The following is a 20,424-nucleotide window of genomic DNA, read 5'->3' as shown; positions in this document are numbered from 1 at the left end:
ATATGAGAGAGAATGTGCTGTTACAACTATGAAGATCCACTTGTGTAATTACAAAACACAAAACTGAAGTTGATACACATGTAATTACGTAAGCTTTACTGTAATCTGTAATCCATCTGTAGCAGGTACTAATTCATCAATAGTTACATTGTTGTTGCATACATTGTTCATGTGTAACTACACAATTAAAAGTGGGACCAATTTTTTTAAACACGTCTTCATAGTGTCACGTCTTCACCAGTGCCTGGTGCTGTAATGAGAATGATTAGCATTGTGCTTTCATTTGTTGTGGAAAAACAAGGTTTAGATACTGAAATTATTAGATTTTTAATAATTAAATCTTATTCTGCAAATAAAGATGAATCAAAATTAACATAATATTATAGAGAAAAATATATTTTAAGATTTATTAACCATCAATTTCATGGCCTTTTCAGATATTTTAAAGCCAATTTGGCAGCATGGGTAAATCATTGTTAACATGCGGTTTTTCAATAACCTTTCATTTTTTAATGCTAAAATATGAAAATAATGTACCTAAAGTAACAAATTAAAAAGCATCTAACACTGCAGAGTAAGGTCTGCAAAATGTTCTAATGTTTTACAACTTACACTTTATAAACATTGGACGAACATTACAGATACTGACATTTGTTACTATCATGATTTCACTGTGTATGTTTAAGGGGAATTAAGTGAATTGTTGTTTCTTTAAATAAAACTCATGCTGATGCTATAAATGTTAAATGCATTTCCTGCCACTGAGGGAACCAAGCTGAGTAGGTTTTTGTTGTAGTTTGAGGGTGTTATGTATTGCAATGGGCCGCAAAGCACAGTAATACATAGCAGAGTCACACACACTCAGCTTCTGGATCACCAGTTGAGATGTTCTTTTGGTGGAATTGAGCTCAGAGTGAAATCTCTCTTTGAAATCTGCTGCTACATCTCCATCTCCATGTGCATATTTCAGCAAGATGTATTTTGGAGGGTGATGATCTTTCTGCTGGTACCACAGCAGATTTGGACCTGTGTCTGTGGTGTTGTATTCACAGTGTAAAGTAACTGTTTCTCCTTCAGATGCCCACTGCTTTCTCTTTGGCTGAGAAACGTTGTGTTTTCCTCTCCATTCTGTAAAGATAATTAACTATGTTAGTGTTTTTCTCCTTACAAAACAGCACTAACATGAAGCAGTTCATTAATCTAGACTACTTGTTACCTAAACAGCACACAAGAAGTATTAACAGAGCTCTCAGAAAAGTTCTTCTGGAAAAGCAGTTCATCGTGTAACTTCAGTCAGTGTGTCCCTTAGTTTGTCAGTAACTGGAATATTAGCAGATGCTGTTGTCTTGAAAAGGAGCAGCAAGGCTAGAACTGTGATAGATAAATATTGCCACCTATTGGTTGTTAATGTGATTTTGCTGAGCTTGTAAAGGGGAAGGATAATAAACTGCTGAGTAAATAAATGTATATTCATGGGAAATATTATAGTGATAGTATTAACTAATTATTTTCTTAAAAGTTTTGACTAAATAATAGTTTGCTTTTGTTGGAAATACAAGTGTGCTGAATGAACTGATGTGTCTGTGTTTACTGTAACTTTATTTTGGATGTTTGGATGTAACTGTACATTAGATTAGTTAACCACACTGAGAAAATAACCAGCAGAAGAAATGTTCTAAGCCTGACCACCCCCTTGTCCAACACACAATTTATTTCAGGAAATAGATCTCTCTGCTTTTCTCAGACCAAGAAAATATTAACAGGCAAATTTTTAATAGATTAAAAAGATCTAAATAGAGCTGATGAATATCATCAGAAACAAATAGATGAGTTAATCTCTGGATCTTCTTCAAGGAAAACAAAACAATATATGGCACACAAGTTTTGAATTCTCTTCAACTGCAAAATATGTTAGCTGTCATTGTGGCTTCACTAATTTTTCAGTGTTTTGCCTTTGTATGAAATTATGAAATTTGTTCCAAAATCTGCAGGGTTACAAGATTGATATAAAGGAAAATCCAACATTTTCTTATTTGCAAATCCTGACTCAAACTAATAGAAGTAAAATATTATGGTCTCAAACACCAGTTTTCAACCCTTCAAAAACAAACGAATTAACTTGTAAATTTATTTATTTTTTTTTAAACTACAGAGATTTAACATGAAATCTGAAAACATTTTGATCTTCTTCAATACATTCATTTACTAAAAATATAATTATTTCACATTAATTTAAATGCACATTAAAGTGGGAAGAGATGCATGTGAATGTGTATAGACCTGATTATCTAAAGGTGAAGAATTTGTTTGAACATGGGATTATTTCCTTATACTCAAAGATCTGGACACATTTGTTTTCATTTGTAACTACTTTTGACCTTTAAAATAAAAATGAAGACATCATATGTATATATAAAAAAAAACTCACTGGAATTAGTCAAAGATCTGCAGCTTTAGATTCTCCACATTCTCTCAAGCATCTTGATGATAAGTCCTCTAAATGTTTTTCTAACCAGTCTGAAGAAGATACACACATCCTGAGAAAACAGCAGTAAAACACTTGTTGGAGAAGGACAATGTGTCTTTAATTCATCTTTTTTGTGTAGAAGCAGAGGCCCATGTTCAGTCTCAGTAGTGAGAGGATTTTGTTTGGTGGAACTGAGTTTCCTGTCACAGTGGGCCTCAGGGCACAGTAGTAGAGAGCAGAGTCTGATACTGCAGCAGACGAGATCAGCAGATCCACACGATTTTTCTCTTTTATTTTTGCTAGCACTCCAGCAACAGGAGGATCAGCTTTTTGTTCAAGGTTTGATTCACTGATCAAGAACAGAAACTCAGGACGGGATCTGGAATACTGACGATACCACTGCAGATAATTAGTTCCAGTAGATCCATTGTATTTACAGGACAGAGAAACAGAATCTCCCTGTAGGACATTTATAGCAGAAGAACTGGGTTCTATTCCCACACCAGAAGTAAAACCTGCCAAAGACAATAATAAGGTTAAAAATGAGATCAGGTGAAAATTCAAAATTAAGGTTTGGATCAAAGTATAAAAACATTCCCCTGTTAACTTACTATGATTCATGTTAAGACAATTCAATATAATAAACAATTGTTTAACTGATCTTACCTAAAAACAATATTAGAACCCAACAGTAACAGAGGTATGCCATTACTGAACAGCAGTCTCAGATCATTCAGTTTTTGCTGCAGTTACTTTGCTTTACCTTTCTCTTAGAAAAGTTCAGTGATATGACACCATCTGCATGAGAAATGTGGTCAAGCCCTGCAATTCCCAGAAAGGCAGTTATGACATCACATCACCATAGTAAAGTTGGCTTGCAGTAAGTGATTCATATTATTATCAGTTAATGATGTACAACTCCTTGGATTTGGGATGTAACGTAATAGCTATTTTACAAAATTTATTTAAGCATTTTAATAGCTTTTTTTTTTTTTTAGCAAAATTACATATAACACTAAAACCCTGTTTAAATGTCATCAGTTATGTCTACTGCATTTTGCAAAACAACAGCTATTTTACTAATTTATTAATTTTAGGTCATTTAAATTTCAAGATAATTTCAAACATTACACTAAAACAACTGTATTCATTAATAAATATTGGGGCAGTTTACAGTTACAACTAAAAACCTGTCTCTGTTCTATCTCTAAGTGGTTTATTTGAAGATGGATTCATAACACGTATTTTTCATGAATATTTGTAATGCAGTAGTTCATTAATGGAGACAATACATTACCTAAACAGCACACAAGAACATTCTCAGAAAGTTCTCAGAAATGTTTTTGTGGAGAAGCAACTTCCATCAACAATAAACCAAGCAAAATCTTTTGTAAAAGAATAAAAATAATTCTTCAACAAATTAATCCCTTTTGTGAGACTTATGTGTTTCTGTCAACCCAGGAAATAATTATCACATACATTTAATTTTACTTACAGTTTACATGTTATTGAACTAATTCAGTTCTAGTGACATAGTGTCACAGGTGGTGGGAGGACAGAGGCGGACATACACGCAAGGAATATTTTATTTAACAGGAATAAAGCCAAACCAAAACACAACACAAAAGCAAGACACTGGAAATAGAAACTAGAATATGCTGATAAACAAAATGCCGCAAACTGATGCAGACATACATTAAACAGTAAGAGACTGAAACACATCTAGCACATGGCAGACAAGGGAAACATGGAACATGACAGGAAAGCAAGAAACAGAGCAAAAGTGTGACAGAAGCCCCCTCTTAAACATGTAACACCTGGGGTGCATAGACCTAGACCACCCCTTGAGCTGGTGCAGGAAAGGAGCCTGGAAACTGATGAAGGGGACCAATGGTAGATAAAATAGGGGGCTGTACACTACACAAATACAGGAACAGACACCAACACGGTGAAAGGAACAGGGATAGACATCAAGGTGGAAACAGGCACAGGGACACAGGCAGAAACAGGGACAGATAAATGTACCAATACAAACATGGGTGAGTACTCAGGATTGGTATGTGTCTGTGACAAAGTCTGTGAAAACAGCCTGAGCACAGTTCTGGGAGTCAGCCTTAGTCCTTTTGGCTGACTTAGAGACACAAACAGAAGGTGCAGTTATTACTGGAACAGGAGAGGCAGGTGCCGTCATCACTGGAGCAGGAGCAGAATAGATGTGGTGAGGGTCACTGCCAATAGAGTAACAGAATCAGCTGGTGACACAGAAAAAAAAGTGGTAATAGATGCCGCCAGCACAGGAACAGAAACGGCTGGGACCACAGACACTAGAACAGAAGCGCCAGGTGCCACAGGAGCAGGAGGGGCAGGAGGCGTAGCGTTCACTGGAGCAGGAGCAGCTGGAATCGCCAGGATCACTGGAGCAAAAAGCAGTCCTGCAACAAAGTCCTTCATTTAAAAACTGCATTTTGTGTTTACTTGTGTTGTCCTTGACTAATATTTAAATTTGTTTGATGTTCTGAAACATTTAAGAGTGACAAACATGCAAAAAAAAAAAAAAACAGAAATCATGAAGGGGGCAAACACTTTTTCACACCACTGTATATCTCTCTCCTTCTCTCTCTCTCTGAGAACTCTTGCATCCTTTAGAGAGTGTGTGCTTCTCTGCTTTGCCTCATTTACATAAAGGGTAGCTAATCACTAATGGGTTACAGGAAGGAGGGATTTTGTCCTCAGGGTCCTGAAATTTCATTCATTCTAGTGTTAAGTCTCAATCTTTCTGCCGCTCTCTAAACTCCCTCCTTTTTTTTTTAGGTTAACTGCCGCAGACTGATGAAAGGTGACCATCCTCACCACAACTGAAGCACTTTTTTACAGTAGATTTACGTGTTTCACCTTGGAAGACCTTCAAGACCTTCAGCAAGCTGAGCTTTAGGCTGGTCAATCTCTTTATTCTTTTTCTTAATCCAGTGGCTGTGAACCAGGGAAATCCATTTAGTTGAACTCATCTATGCTTGAATTGCAGGTGGGAACCTTTGTTTTTTCTGAAACGGAAGGTTTTGCTTCATCCAACTAGATTTTGTGGCTTGCTTGACTTTTTCAGTCCTCAACAAGAGCAGTAGATCAGAAAAAGAAGGTGGCTCATCCTTGTGGTCTAACTGTAAACCAGTGATAAGTGTCATTCCAGCTGCCCCTACCAAAATGTTTCAGATACTGTCGATCAAAACCAGCAGCCTGAATGCCTTTTTGCCTCACAACAATGTTGAGCCAGGTACATACCTTTCATTTATATCACCTGTCAGTAGATACATTAAGCATGTTTGTACAATGTATCAGTATTTCCTTTCAGTGTGGGCTCCACAGGACAGTAGTAGAATGCAGAGTATGATATTGCAGCAGATACGATCAACAGATTTTATTATGGTCGTTTTTAGGTTGAATTGGTATTCTAGGAACTGCAGGTTTAGCTTCAGTAACAACACCTAAATAGTCCAGTATAAGGAACTGTGGACTTGAACCTGAAAACTGTCAATACCAATGAAGACCGTAATCAGTTCCACTGTAGTTACAGGAAAGTGTAACACTTTGGCTATCAACGGCAAAAACTGATCCTCTGTTAGGGGTGATGGCATCCTGTTAGCTCCTCCTGCTGACTGAAGTGCTCCTATTACATTGTTTACAGTTTTCCAGAGTCTGTTACAACCACCTGATCAAAAGCTTAATATTTGTAGACACACACTAACCCAGTATTTCTTCTGAATTCCAAGCAGAGGTGATTGCTCTAAGACTGCAAGGGAAGCTCAGCTTCCCCTAAAATGTCAAAAAACAAGTGATCAAATATATACTGTTGTGTGTACATGTCATTGAATAAATATGCACTACAACGCGCTTAACTTTTGTTCAGAATCAGCTTCTTATCACGGGTAAAGACGCGGCTTTCCTTTCAACCATTACATTTTCATTCAAATCAAATCAAATCAAATTTATTTATATAGCGCTTTTCACAACTGATGTTGTCACAAAGCAGCTTCACAGAATTCCAGTAAGACAAGATTTGACATGAAATGTAAAGACAAATGTAAAACCCTCAAGTGAGCAAGCCAGGGGCGACAGTGGCAAGGAAAAACTCCCCCAGCTGAGGAAGAAACCTTGGGAGGAACCAAGGCTCACAAGGGGTGACCCATCCTCCTCTGGTCAATCTACTGGTGATGATAGTTAGTAGTCCATGAGAACTTCAGTGTAGGGACAGCTTCAAGGCACTTGGTGGTTGCTGGAGCGTGGGCAGCTGGTCTGAAGCGTGGAGGAGGATCTCGACAGTCATCCATCAGTGTCCAGACAGACAGGTGGGCAGTCGTTTACTCGGAAAGATGTAAAGGGATGGAATTAGTTTTGAACTGTTTTGTGTTTGTAAAGTAGAAAATATGAAAATTTCCAGAGTGTGGCTAATGACTCCGGCAGATCTGACTATGACAGCATTAACTAAAAGGAGAGAACCAGGAGGACACACAGACACGGGAGCATCCTGAAACACTGGCATCCCTCCGCTCCACCGTCAACAAACCTGAGTGATCGCGAGAAGCGGCGGGACGACAGCACCAGCATCTCAGTTTACTATAATTCCCTGTGTCCATGGACCCCCCGGATCTGCCGCCTTTATCTATGGGGGAGCATTAGCTATCAAATGATAAACTAAACAAATGAGTTTTTAGCCTACATTTGAAGATTGCGACTGTGTCTGAGTCCCGAACATTTTCTGGAAGATCATTCCAGAGTTGGGGGGCTTTATAAGAAAAGGCTCTTCCCCCAGCTGAGGCCTTCTGAATTCTGGGAACATTTAAAAATCCAGTATTCTGTGATCTGAGTGAACGTGGGGGCTCATAATAGGAAATTGTATCTTGAAGATATTCAGGAGCAAGCCCATGTAGAGCTTTATATGTTAATAACAAAATTTTGTAGTCAATGCGGAATTTAACAGGCAGCCAATGAAGTGATGATAAAACTGGGCTGATATGTTCAAATTTTCTAGTTTTAGTGAGGCATACCCTAGCTGCAGCATTTTGAACTAGTTGAAGTTTTCTTAAATTGCTGCTGGTGCATCCTGACAGTAGTGCGTTACAGTAGTCAAGCCTTGAAGTAATAAAGGCATGTACTAATGTTTCTGTGTCCTGGAGGGATAAGGCATTTCTAATCTTAGCAATATTGCGAAGATGTAAAAAAGCTGTCCTAGTGATACTACCTATGTGTTGATCAAATGATAAATCCGGGTCAATTATGACACCAAGATTTTTTGCTGCTGAACCAGGTTTAACTGGAAAGTTAGCTAGATTTAAAATTAAGTCTGATAATTTATTTCTTGTCACTTTTGGACCCAAAAGCAGGACCTCTGTTTTGTTGCTGTTTAGAAGGAGGAAATTACGCAACATCCAGCCTTTCACGTCTTTTACACAGTCCTCTATTTTCTTTAATCTGTGTTTGTCATCGGGCTTGGCTGAAATATACAATTGTGTGTCGTCTGCGTAACAGTGAAAGTTAATGTCATGGTTTCTTATAAATGTGCCTAGCGGTAACATGTATAATGTAAATAATAATGGTCCTAAAATAGAGCCTTGTGGAATTCCAAATCTTACTTTAGAATAATTTGAATTTAGATTGTTTACTTTTACGAATTGATAACGTTCCGTTAAGTGAGATTTAAACCATAATAGGGCTGTCCCTGTGATTCCAACCATGTTTTCTAACCTTTCTATGAGAATATTGTGGTCTATTGTATCGAAGGCTGCGCTTAGGTCAAGAAGCACCAACAGGGATACGTGGCCTTGATCAGAGGCAAGAAGAAGATCATTTGTTATCTTGACTAGAGCTGTCTCTGTACTATGATGTTGCCTGAATCCAGATTGGAATTTTTCATATATATGATTCTTATGTAGATATGAACTAAGTTGTTGGGCCACAGCTTTTTCTAAGATCTTAGACAGAAATGGCAAATTAGAAATAGGCCTGTAATTAGACAGTGTACTAGCATCAAGATTTGGTTTCTTGATCATAGGTTTAATAACTGCTAGTTTAAAAGCTTTGGGTACATGGCCCAGACTAAGGGATGAGTTTACTATAGTTAAAAGAGGATCAATAATAGCTGGTAGTACTTCTTTGAGCAACTTTGTGGGAATTGCATCAAGTGTGCAAGTTGTACAGTTTCTGTTCTGAGTTGAACCGGAGAATTTCTTAATCCTCTTAGCGGCATTTTCTTTGTTAAAAACGACTAGCGACAAATCGAGCTTCTATTTCTGGTGGGGTTTTTTGTAGCTGCTTGTGTTTGGAGACTGACTTCTATCACTCTTTCTGATTTCTATCGCAGTTTCTGACCAGCGGGTGGTGCTGAGCACAGGCGGACACACTTCACATGGGCCAAGGCCGTTTAAGCAGCCTAGCTCTGCTGGCCATTGAGAGGACACTAGTCAAGTCCCTGGAAAAGACACCTTGTTGGTACAACAGGGTCACAGATCATTTTCTTGAAAAGGAACGGAGGGTAGAAATTACATATAAATAAAGCGACACATTTTATGATGTAGGCTGAAATTGAGCTTCCCCTCCTTGAAAGACCAGCATCCACCACTGATTCCAAGGTATGAATAGAAAATTTTGTGCCCCTTGCTGCATAAACAAATCCATTCTTCTAGGAAGGCTTTGCACTGTGTGGACATTATTGTAAATATTGGATTCCATTCAAGCACATAAACATAAGTGAGGCCAGGTTCTGATTCTGGATGATTAGTTTCAGATCACAGATGCATCTCCACTCAATTCCAAATGTACAGGTGCTGGTCATAAAATTAGAATATCATGAAAAAGTTCATTTATTTCAGTAATTCCATTCAAAAAATGAAACTTGTATATTAAACTCCTTCATTACACACAGACTATAAGTATAATATACAAGTATAATATGAGTATAATATACAACTTTCACTTTTTGAATGAAATTACTGAAACTTTTTCATGATATTCTAGTTTTATGACCAGCACCTGTATATAATGGTGCTCTATCACTTAAGGGATATTTCCACTGCTCCTCATTGTTCTGAGGCTTTATATCCCTCCATGTTTAGAATCAGGATTATTACTATATAGACAATAATGCTATTTTGTGGAGACTATACAAATAGTGTTTCTGCAGTTGAGCGTCTGCATTTGCAATGGATGCACCTTAGAATAGCCACTGAAATTCCCTCTTGGCATGTGCTGCTCAAAAATATTTTTCTGAGAAAATGCTTGCTAATTTCCAAAAAAATATCTTTTTTCAATTTATATTGTGGTAAATTGCTGTTTTTATATAAGTGGGTTATATAAATGGCCCACCCTGTATAATGTAACAGAATACCAAAATCTTGAAGAACAAATGTCACTGTATGCATTTTTCATAAATTGTCCGTATAGTGGTCATTTCATTCATATAGGCCCCAAATATAGCACGCATTTAGGGCACTGACCAATGCATTATGTGCGCTCTCAGAAGGACCGCTGTTGCTGAAGGGCCAGCCAGGGATTTTTTTCCCTTCCCCAAAACATAAATATATCACAATCATATATACCCTGATAGCAAAGAGATGGTGGAACACTGTTGGTCCACTGAGGGCAAAGTTGGCCCACTGAGGGCATTAGTGTTTTGCACAGCGTTTTCTGGGCGGACCACTGGTGATTAAACAGAATTGTAGACAAAATGCCACATTTTAGCATTTTCCATTCACAGTCCATTTAATTTTTTTTCCTTCATTAGGTTCTTGTGTTATCCTTTATAAATAAGATTAGTAAATAATTTTAATCCAGTACAGTGTCAACATTTTTAGCATAATCATTTTATATCAGGCATACTCATTATTATATCTCTCATAGTTGTTGTTGTAGTTAGTTGTCTAACACCTATTTGTATTATCTTGTTTTCCAGAATAAAAGTCTCTGTGAATTTAAAATCTGTTTGAGGAGATTAAAAATTAGTTATATCCTGTATACCAGACAGTGGGATTCGCTTACAGCTCTTAGCTGGTGGGGCAGAAGTTATTGACACCTCTGGATACCAATAGTAGTGACTTGGGCATAGACAAAGATAGAAGATGTGCCGAGATCAATCCCTCACTGGGTTTGGGTAAGGGAGGGAGTGCTTAAAACAGGAGTGCCTACGGCTGAATGAGCATTTTAGAGATGTACAGAAATGGCAAACCTGTTCCAGAGGTGGGTAGAAACGCACTACATTTATTTGATGTAATTAATTATACTTAAGAGTAGTTTTAATACAGCATTTTTTACTTTTAGAGTAATTTTACTCCATTACATTGAGCTACGTTTTGTCCAATGCACAATCTCTTTGTTTTATTGTGTCGAGACTTCCAACAGAGGTTGTGTCTCACCAAACAAATATAGCCACTAGCAATCTTTGACTCCATTTCACCAATCAAACAGAGCCAAGCCGTCACATGAGCGCACACAAAATATCCATGGCAAGCACAGGTGGAAAACAGCACAGAAGCACAATACTATGGAGTCAACGGCGTGCGTTTCGCAACAACCTGAATTGGCACAACACTCCTGGCCACACATAAAATCAATGTTCGCTCTCCAGACAAAAAAAAAAGCAGTTATGTAATTCATTTTCATATGTGTCAAATGTTACTTTGTAAAGATTTAATTAATTATTGTTTTACTTGTTTAAGAGATATTCTCCAGCTCTGAATTTGTTCATTGCGGTTTTATATATTTGTGTATTCTTTGATGTCCTGATTATAAAACAAAAAGGTTACTCAGCAGTTACTCAGTACTTGAGTAATTGTTTCACTTAATACTTTATACTCTTACTCATGTCATTAATTGGGTGACTACTTCTTACTTTTACTTGAGTCATATTATTCTAAAATAACAATACTCTTACTTGAGTACTGTTTTTAATCTTCTTCTGCAATGGTGTGATGAAGATGATGATGAAGAAACTTCTATGCCGACACCGTCTTGAGTTGTAAATAAATTTTATTACACAAAAGAACAGCATCTAACAAGCTACAAAAAGCTTGTGGAGAGCTTTAGCCAATTCTGATTTTTCTCTCTCCCCTCAGTCCAAAGCTCCTTCGTTTATATAGGTTTTTGTGAAACTAAGGTAAACATCTTATTTACTTAATCTTATCTGTATTGGACTGAGAGAGAGAGACCTATCTCTTGCACATGTGGCAATTTTCTATGTACAATACAATACACTTCAGTACAATTTTTGACTGCTCTACCCACCTCTTGTTCGCCTGCCTTTGGGGCTTCCACCATTAACCTGCTACTGGATCAAAGAATTTCTGATCAACCGACCCCAGCAGGTGAAACTGGGTTGTCACTTCTCCTCCGTCCTTACTCTCAGCACTAGCTCCCCGCAAGGATGTGTGTTGAGCCCACTTCTCTATTCACTTTACACATCGGACTGCAGAGCTGCCCACCCAGAGAATGCTGATGACACAATGGTGGTGGGACTGATAACAGGGGGAGACGAGATGGCCTACAGAGATGAGGTCCTGAAACTTGGTGAGTGGAGTGCAGCTAACAACCTGGCACTGAATATTACCAAGACTAAAGAACTCATCCTGGACTTCCGGCGGACTGCTCCTGCCCCACTACACATAAATTCCTTAGAGTTCACATCTCTGCAGACCTCTCTTGGACAGTCAACACCTCTGCACTGGTTAAGAAGGCCTAGCAGCAGGTTCATTTCCTGAGGGTGCTCAGAAAGAAGCAACTACACACACGCCTGCTGGTGACCTTCTACTGCTCCACCATAGAGAGCCTACTGACCTATGCTGTGACAGTGTGGCACACCATCTGCACAGAGGCTGACAAAAGGAGACTGCAGAGGGTGACCAATACTGCAGGAAAAATCATTGACTGCTCTCTGCCTTCCATAAACTCCATCTATAATTCCCGCTGTCTCAGTAGGGCCAGGAACATTCTGAAGGATAACCCCCATCCTGGCTTCCACCTCCTTAACTTGTTGCCTTCTGGTAGGCGCTACAGGTCCATATCGGCCAAAACTAACAGACTCAGGGACAGCTTCTTTCCCAAAGCCATCACGTTGCTAAATGGGAATCTGCACTAACTGACATTTACAGTGTCTCATCTGTTTTGTCTGTCCTATTTGTCTATGTCACGGATCACGAGGCGGACTGACGGAGGCGGACGCACTTGCTAAAACACGGAGGGTTTATTATAACAAAACAAAGACAAACTATAAAGAAAAATAACAAGACGAGGATATTAAACTAATAGAGACAGGGAAAACACTGAATGACAAAACTAGGGAACAAACATGACCTGATTAAACAACGGGAGATAAACAACACGACATGACTTAGGACAACGGAGAAACTGTGGAGACAGACTAGCATAATATGATTAACAAGGCATTGGACAAAGGAGAAATGAGAAATGTTCGACAAACTGGACAGACACAAGGGAACTTAAATACAAGACACAAACGAGACACACCTGGACAGATAACGAGGGGGACGGGTTAACAAATGACAGACGAGGAGGCAGAACTAAGGCGGAGACAGGGGCGGAGACAAGGACAATAACAAACAAAGCCATGTGCAAATAAAGCACATGGCGGGGACAACAGACTTGACAGGACGAGGGCGTGACAGATGCCCCCCCCCCCCCGCCCCCACCCCCGGAACGCGCAACTCCTGGGGCACATACACCTAAACCCCCCAGGAGCTGGCACAGGAGAGGGCATGGAAAACAAGATAGACTAGGACAAGACAAGGAACCATGGGAGACAGGACTCAGGACAGGACGGGAACAGACAAAGGAAATGGAGCTGAGAACTTGACAGGACTGGATCTATGAGACGGGACTGGGGACATGACATGAGACTGATAAAGGGGGGCAACAAGAGACGAGAAAGGTGACGGAATGGAGAACTGGGAATGGACAGGGGACTGGACATGAGACAAGACAGAGGGTTGAAACGGTGGCTGGACAGGAGACAAGACAGGTGATTGAACACTGGACGGATACAGGGACTGAACATGTTTGGGGACAGAAGACTGGACATGATTAACAGGGGACTGGACATGAGACGAGACAGAGGGTTGAAATGGGACCTGGACAGGAGACGGGACAGAGGGTTGAAACAAGGACTGGACTGGGGGCAAGACAGGTGATTGAACACTGGACGGACACGGGGACTTGACATGTTTGGGAACAGAGGACTGGACATGATTAACAGGGGACTGGACATGAGACGAGACAGAGCGTTGAAATGGGGCCTGGACAGGAGACGGGACAGAGGGTTGAAACAGGGACTGGACAGGGCTGACAGGGGACTGGACAGGACTCACAGGGGACTGGACTGGACTTGGCAGGGGAACCGGGACCAAGACATTCAGGGGGACAGACACGAATACAGTGACAGGGACTGGGACAGAGACAAAGACAGACACGGGCACAGGGACAAGGACAGAGACAGGAACCAGGACAGGGACAGACAAGGGAACCAAAATAACAGGTGGGTGCCCAGGACTGGCAAATGTTTGTGGGGCAGTCTGAGGAACCAGCCTGGGCACAGTTCTAGGGATCGGCCCCGAAGTCCTTGGGGCCATCCCACGGACACGACCAGGAGCGGCCGGAGCCACATTCATGGGGGCAGAAACGGCCGTAGCCACAGTCACGGGGGCAGAAACGGCTGTAGCCAAAGTCACAGGGGCAGAAACGGCCGTATCCACAGAGGCAGGGGAACCTGCGATGGCGTCCACGGAGGCAGGGGAACATGCGACGGTGTCCACGGAGGCAGGGGAGCCTGCAACGACGTCCACGGAGGCAGGGGAACCTGCGACGACGTCCACGGAGGCAGGGGGACATGCGACGTTGTCCACGGAGGCAGGAGCGGCTGAAAGCGCCGCGCTCACGAAGACTTGAGAGGCAGGCGCCGTGCTCACCGAAACTGAAGAGGCTGAAGGCGCCGCGCTCACGGAGACAGGAGCGGCTGGAGGTGCCGCGCTTACGGAGACAGGAGCAGCTGGAGGCGCCGCACTTACGGAGACAGGAGCGGCTGGAGGCACTCTATAACAAACAAAGCCATGTGCAAATAAAGCACATGGCGGGGACAACAGACTTGACAGGACGAGGGCGTGACAGTCTATTTGTGTACTTATGTGTTTAGTTTTTGTTTAAGGGGCAGCTTCCAATTTCGTTGTACTATGTATACTGTGTATGCTGTGTATAATGACAATAAAGACTTTCTATTTTATTTATATTCTATTCTATTCTATTCTATTTTCCCTGCTAGCTCCTCCACCACACGCTTCTCATTCATTACACAGCACAGACCTTTAATAAAGACCTCCTTTACCTATACAGAGTCCAAGACTTCTTCTACCTGTAGTTTTAAATTAAAACTCTTATTTATACATTTGTTGAACCCAAGGAGGACAAGTTCCCTATTAGTCTTGGTTTCTTCCTCCAGCTTCAGGAGTTTTTCTTTGCCACTGTCGTCTTTGACTTGCTTACTTGGGGTTATTAATTTCAATTTTGTTTTAATTCACAATTACTGAAAAGCTGCTTTGTGACACCATTAGGGTGAAAAAAGCACTATATAAATCTAATTGAAATTTGACATTATGCAAAAGCAGGACAGGGACAATGACCCACATGGAATAAAACAGTGTGTTCCAGGCACATACTTCAAAAGCTCTCTAGATGGAGACGTGTTAATGTTTGGGGATATGATTATATGTTCATACATAGCTGTAAATTTCTGTGAGTAGGTTTACTTGAGAAATTTCTATATTTCTGAATAAATTTCAACTAAAATTTCATAAAACTTCATCACATTTTAAGCCCTTAAAATGGATAAAGAGAACTAAATAAAACTAAAAATTTTTAGGCTTGTTCATTTATTGAAGAAAATGATCCAAAATTAAATTTCCATGAGGGGCAAAAGTATGTGAACCTTTGGGATTCGAAAATAATTTGAGGGTGATGTTGTCAGTTATCAATCAGTGGAATGGCAATCAAGTTTGAAACGTTGCCCTGATTCATTTAAAGAACAGGGATCTAATTGATTTTCACAAAATCCGTCTGATTTTCACAACACATGGAAATATATTAAGGCACAGAAAAAGATTTCTGAGGACCTCAGAAGAGAGGTTGATTCTCAGGCTGGTAAAGGTTACAAAATCATTTCAAGAGAATTTGGACTGCATCAGTCACAGATTGTGTACAAAAGGAGGAAATTCAAGACCATTATTACTCTCCGTAGGAGTGGTCGACCAACAAAGAGCAAAGTGTGTAATAGCCTGCAAGATCACAAAGGAACACAAGGTAACTACTAAGCCACTGAAGGCCTTTCTAACATTGGCTAATGTTAATATTCTGAACAACAATGTGCATGGCAGGGTTGTATGGAGAAGGCCACTGCTGTCCAAAAAAAAACATTGCTGCCTGTCTACAGTTTGCTGAAGAACACACTGACAAGCCAGAAACCAGTATGACTCAAGTACTTGCATGTATTATACTCAGAGAAAATTCAGAAAAGGAGAAGACATTGTAGCATAGGGAACCTGAGGGTCTACATGCAAACAGCTCCCCCTTCTGTTAAAAACAAAAGCATAATTCTGCATCAGCCATATGTTTTTGAATGGTGGAGCTGGGTTTTCTATCACTGTGGGCTCTATGGCACAGTAGTAGAGAGCAGAGTCGGATACTGCAGCAGAGGAAATCAGCAGATCCAATTTCTTAGTTTTAAGTCTGAAGGACACTCGAGGGTCAAGCTTTTCAGCCCTAGTGGCACTTCCAGTTGCTTCTTGAATCAGCAGCAGAAACTCTGGTATTGATCCAGGCTTTTGCTGATACCATTGGAGAGTGTAAGGCGATCCATCATAATTACAGGACAGTTCACAGCTGCTGCCTTCATTCACAAACACACTGGTTTGGTTCTGTGAGATGATGTCAACAGTATCACCTACAGATGTTAAAAAAAATTATGGATTAAGATGTTTCAGAAATGTCTTATTCTATTTGTATGTGTTTATGTTAAATTTACCCCCAAATACTTCATGTGTCTATGACTTACCAATACTGGACAGAAGCATAAAAACAGTGTAGAAGAGCAGCATGACTTCTCAGTGTGAGTTTGTGTCTCTTTAATTGGATCTCTTTTGTTGTCTCAGTTAAGTTGTGTGTACAGTATCTTACTTCTAGCTCCACCCACTCCTAGTTCACAGTGCAGTTTTCTAATCTCATTTAATTTGGTAAATGAAGGGATTAACTGGAAGATAGATCATCTTTCAAGGCTCCTTTGGATATGTTTCAACTTTCTAGTTAGTTAGTTAGTGTTTATTTCGGTTTTCATAATGAATACAATATATACAAAAAAATAAAAATAAATAAATAAAATAATAATAATAATAATAATAATTACCTAAAAAGAAGACAACAATAATAATGGTAACAAATATTAAATTAATAGACATGACAGTCAAAACAAAACAATAACAAACCGAAAAGGTATAGGCTGAAGCATTAGCTTATTGTGCCTACCCTTTGTACTTAGCTAATTAAAAATCCTTTTACTTCTGTATTTAGATGATACAAAACCACCACGGAAAGAAAACATTCAAAAATACATACATACATACATACATTTTCTTTTCCGCTTCTCCATTTGAGGGTCGCGGTCAAAAATACATGTATATATATATATATATATATATATATATATATATATATATATATATATATATATATATATATATATATACACAGTTTTTTTAACAATAATCATTCCTTGGTTTTATAAGTGCTTACCACCTTGTTTTTTAACATTTTTTTTAACTTGTCAAGTGAGCTACACATTTTTAGTTCCTTATCAAAACTATTCCACAAATTAACCCCCTTAATGGATATACATCTATTTTTTATATTTGTCCTTGCTCTTGTTTTTGTAAACAAACCTGTTCCCCTCAGTTCATATTTGCTCTCTTTAATTTCAAACAATTTCTGAACACAGTTGGGAAGTAAATTGTATTGTGCTTTGTACATTATTTGTGCAATATTAAAGTTAACTAGATCACTGAATTTTAAAGCCTGTAATTTAATAAATAGTTTGTTGGTTGGTTCATAATAATCCTTTCAATTTACAATTCTTATGGCTTTCTTTTGTAGCATGTTATGGTTTTATATGTGTTTCCCCATACCTCCACACAGTAGGTCATGTATGGAACTATGAAAGAACAGTACAGTATATGTGGCATGGTGTCACAGTCACACAGCTCCAGGGGCCTGGAGATTGTGGGTTCGATTCCCGCTCCGGGTAACCGTCTGTGAGGAGTTGGTGTGTTCTCCCAAAAACAAACGTTGGTAGGTGGATTGGCGACTCAAAAGTGTCCGTGAATGTGTGTGTCTGTTTTGCCCTGTGAAGGACTGGTGTCTTTGCACCCAATGATTCCAGGTAGGCTCTGGACCCACCGCAACCCTGAAATGGATAAGCGGTTACAGATAATGAATGAATGAATACAGTGTATAAAGTGATTTCTCATTCAGAACATTTTAATTTGATATAATACTGCAATTATTTTAGAGATTTTTTTTTTACATAATTTATATGTGGTTTCCAACCTAATTTATGATCAATTATCACACCCAGACATTTGTTTTCATACAATCTTTCTATTTCCACATTATTGATCATAAGTTTATCTTCATTCTTGATTTGTCTAGTTCAGAATATTATAAACTTTGTTTTATTTAAATTCAGTGATAACTTGTTAATATCAAACCATTTCTTTAATACCTCCAATTCCCTTTCCACTGCCTTCAGAAGCTGTTCCAAACTTTTTCCAGAGCAATATAAATTTGTGTCATCAGCAAATAAAACAACCTTTAACAAATCAGATACTTTACAGATATCATTTATATAAAACAGAAATAATTTAGATCCTATCACTGAACCTTGTGGGATGCCACAAGTAACCTTCATGTCACGCCCTCATCCTGTCATGCCTGTTTTCCTCGCCAGGTGCTCTCTTTGTCTGTTGTTGTCCTTGTCCCGTCTTTGTTCCGCCTCCTCGTCTGCCAGTTTTAAAGGACAGATTGCAGATGTGTAAATGGTTTAACTATGCATTCTATAATATTTTTTACCAATGTCATATCAGTATCATTCCAATCAGTGGATGTTTTGTTTTTATTTTTTTTTTTACAATATCCAATATTTCTTTTGCATCAGTACTCCTAACAAAAATGGAATGAGAATTTTTAGGAACTCTATTCATGTCCACGCCATCTTTATTTCTTGGCTCCACAATCTCCTTTGCTAAATTGGATCCAACATTTACAAAATAGTCATTAAATTCATTAGCAGTTTCTGTTGTTTTATTCATGACTGTATTATCTTCTTTTACAAAATTATTTGGAATTTCTGCTGTTCCAAATCCCTTTTTAATAATGCCATTCAGCACATTCCAAGTACCTTGAACATTACTCCTATACTTCTCCAGTAGCGTCTGATATTCCTTTTTACTAAATCTCATAACACTTATTAATTTATTTTTATATGTCTTATATTTATTTTCTGCTTCTTTAGTTCTTTGTTTTAATGGTAATCCGTAGTTTGCCCTCAAATTTATGCCTTCTTGAAAGTTTTTTTAAAGGACAGTTTTGTTCATAAAGCTCAGCTAATATGGACAAAAAATCCTCATATGCTTTGTTTGGGTCCTCCTTTTCATAAACCTCAGCCCAGTTATGTTTTATTAAGTCCAACTTGAGAGCAGCAATAGCTTCTGATGTTCTGTGTCTTATCACTTTAAAAATATATGTCCTATATTCAATTTGTACATTAAGAACATTTTGAAAGATTGCAAAAACAGGATGATGGTCACTTACGTCATTTATGAGCAATCCACCTAGTATTGGACTCCCAATTCTGTTTGTAAATATGTTGTCAATCAATGTAGCAGTGTCTGTGGTTATTCTAGTTGGTTTTAATATTACAGGAAATAGGTTGTTGGTGTACATTGTACTGATAAAATCTGTTGTTGTTCTATGTCCATTTGGGTTTAACAAATCAATATTAAAATCACCACATACAATTTGTACCTTTTTGTCATTCTGTTTGTCGATCATTCCAGCAATTTTGTCATTGAATGTTTCTGTACAAGTTCCTGGGGGTCTGTATACAACTGATTATATAACTGATTAATATATTTTTAGAATGTTTTACATTAATTTCTATAGTTACACATTCCATTGTGTTTTCTATAGCTTTGACATACTTTTAACCATACTGCACCTTAAATGTGTATCAACATACAGAGCAACTCCTCCACCTATTTTATTGTTCCTATTAATAATAAATAGCTCATATCCATCCAGTTCTACATGAGAGATTTTCTCATTATCAAGCCAAGTCTCAGACACTGCAATGACATTAAACTTTTTGAATTTACTCAAATACTCTTTGATTTTAGGGAGGTTTCTATTGAGGCTTCTACTATTAAAATGTATTATTGATAATGCACCTTCCATATTCACATTCTTATTAAATTGTTCTTTTGTGTAATACTCACAGTTATAGTTGATGTTATTGTAGAAGTGGGTTTCAAGATCAATATCTTTGCTGAAATCATATTTTTTTGTATTCTGTGTGGTCAAATGTTTTAAAATTCATATGGTCATACTTGCTATATTGTGTACTACATAACTCATCACACACACACACACACATCTCATTATTATCTATGAAATCATCATCATCAAAGTCTTTGAACGGGAATGAATAATCCATGTTAGAATCTACCATTTGATTGAGTCTAGTTCCTGTATAATACACATACAACCTGTATTACTCAACTCTACAATCATCAACATCTCCAAAAATATTGCAGTATATAATGACAAACATGCAGGGTTTTATAATTACTTATTTATATGGGTTTAAG

At 38.5% G+C, this 20,424-nt stretch overlaps 1 gene segment (V, D, J or C); it reads right to left on the bottom strand.

The window, feature by feature from the left end:
* Positions 1–2,584: 2,584 nt before the first annotated feature.
* LOC136706638 (T cell receptor alpha variable 26-2-like) lies at positions 2,585–3,088 on the bottom strand. The segment is given in 2 exon segments: positions 2,585–2,982; positions 3,079–3,088. Coding segments are annotated over 2 exon segments (408 nt in total).
* Between the last annotated feature and the right edge of the window lie 17,336 nt (positions 3,089–20,424).

This window comes from Hoplias malabaricus, chromosome 9 (genome assembly GCF_029633855.1).
Source record: "Hoplias malabaricus isolate fHopMal1 chromosome 9, fHopMal1.hap1, whole genome shotgun sequence".
In the NCBI taxonomy this organism is placed as follows: Eukaryota; Metazoa; Chordata; class Actinopteri; order Characiformes; family Erythrinidae; genus Hoplias; species Hoplias malabaricus.
The sequence above is the reverse complement of the archived record's forward strand: the minus strand, read 5'-3'. Positions and strand labels throughout refer to the sequence as shown.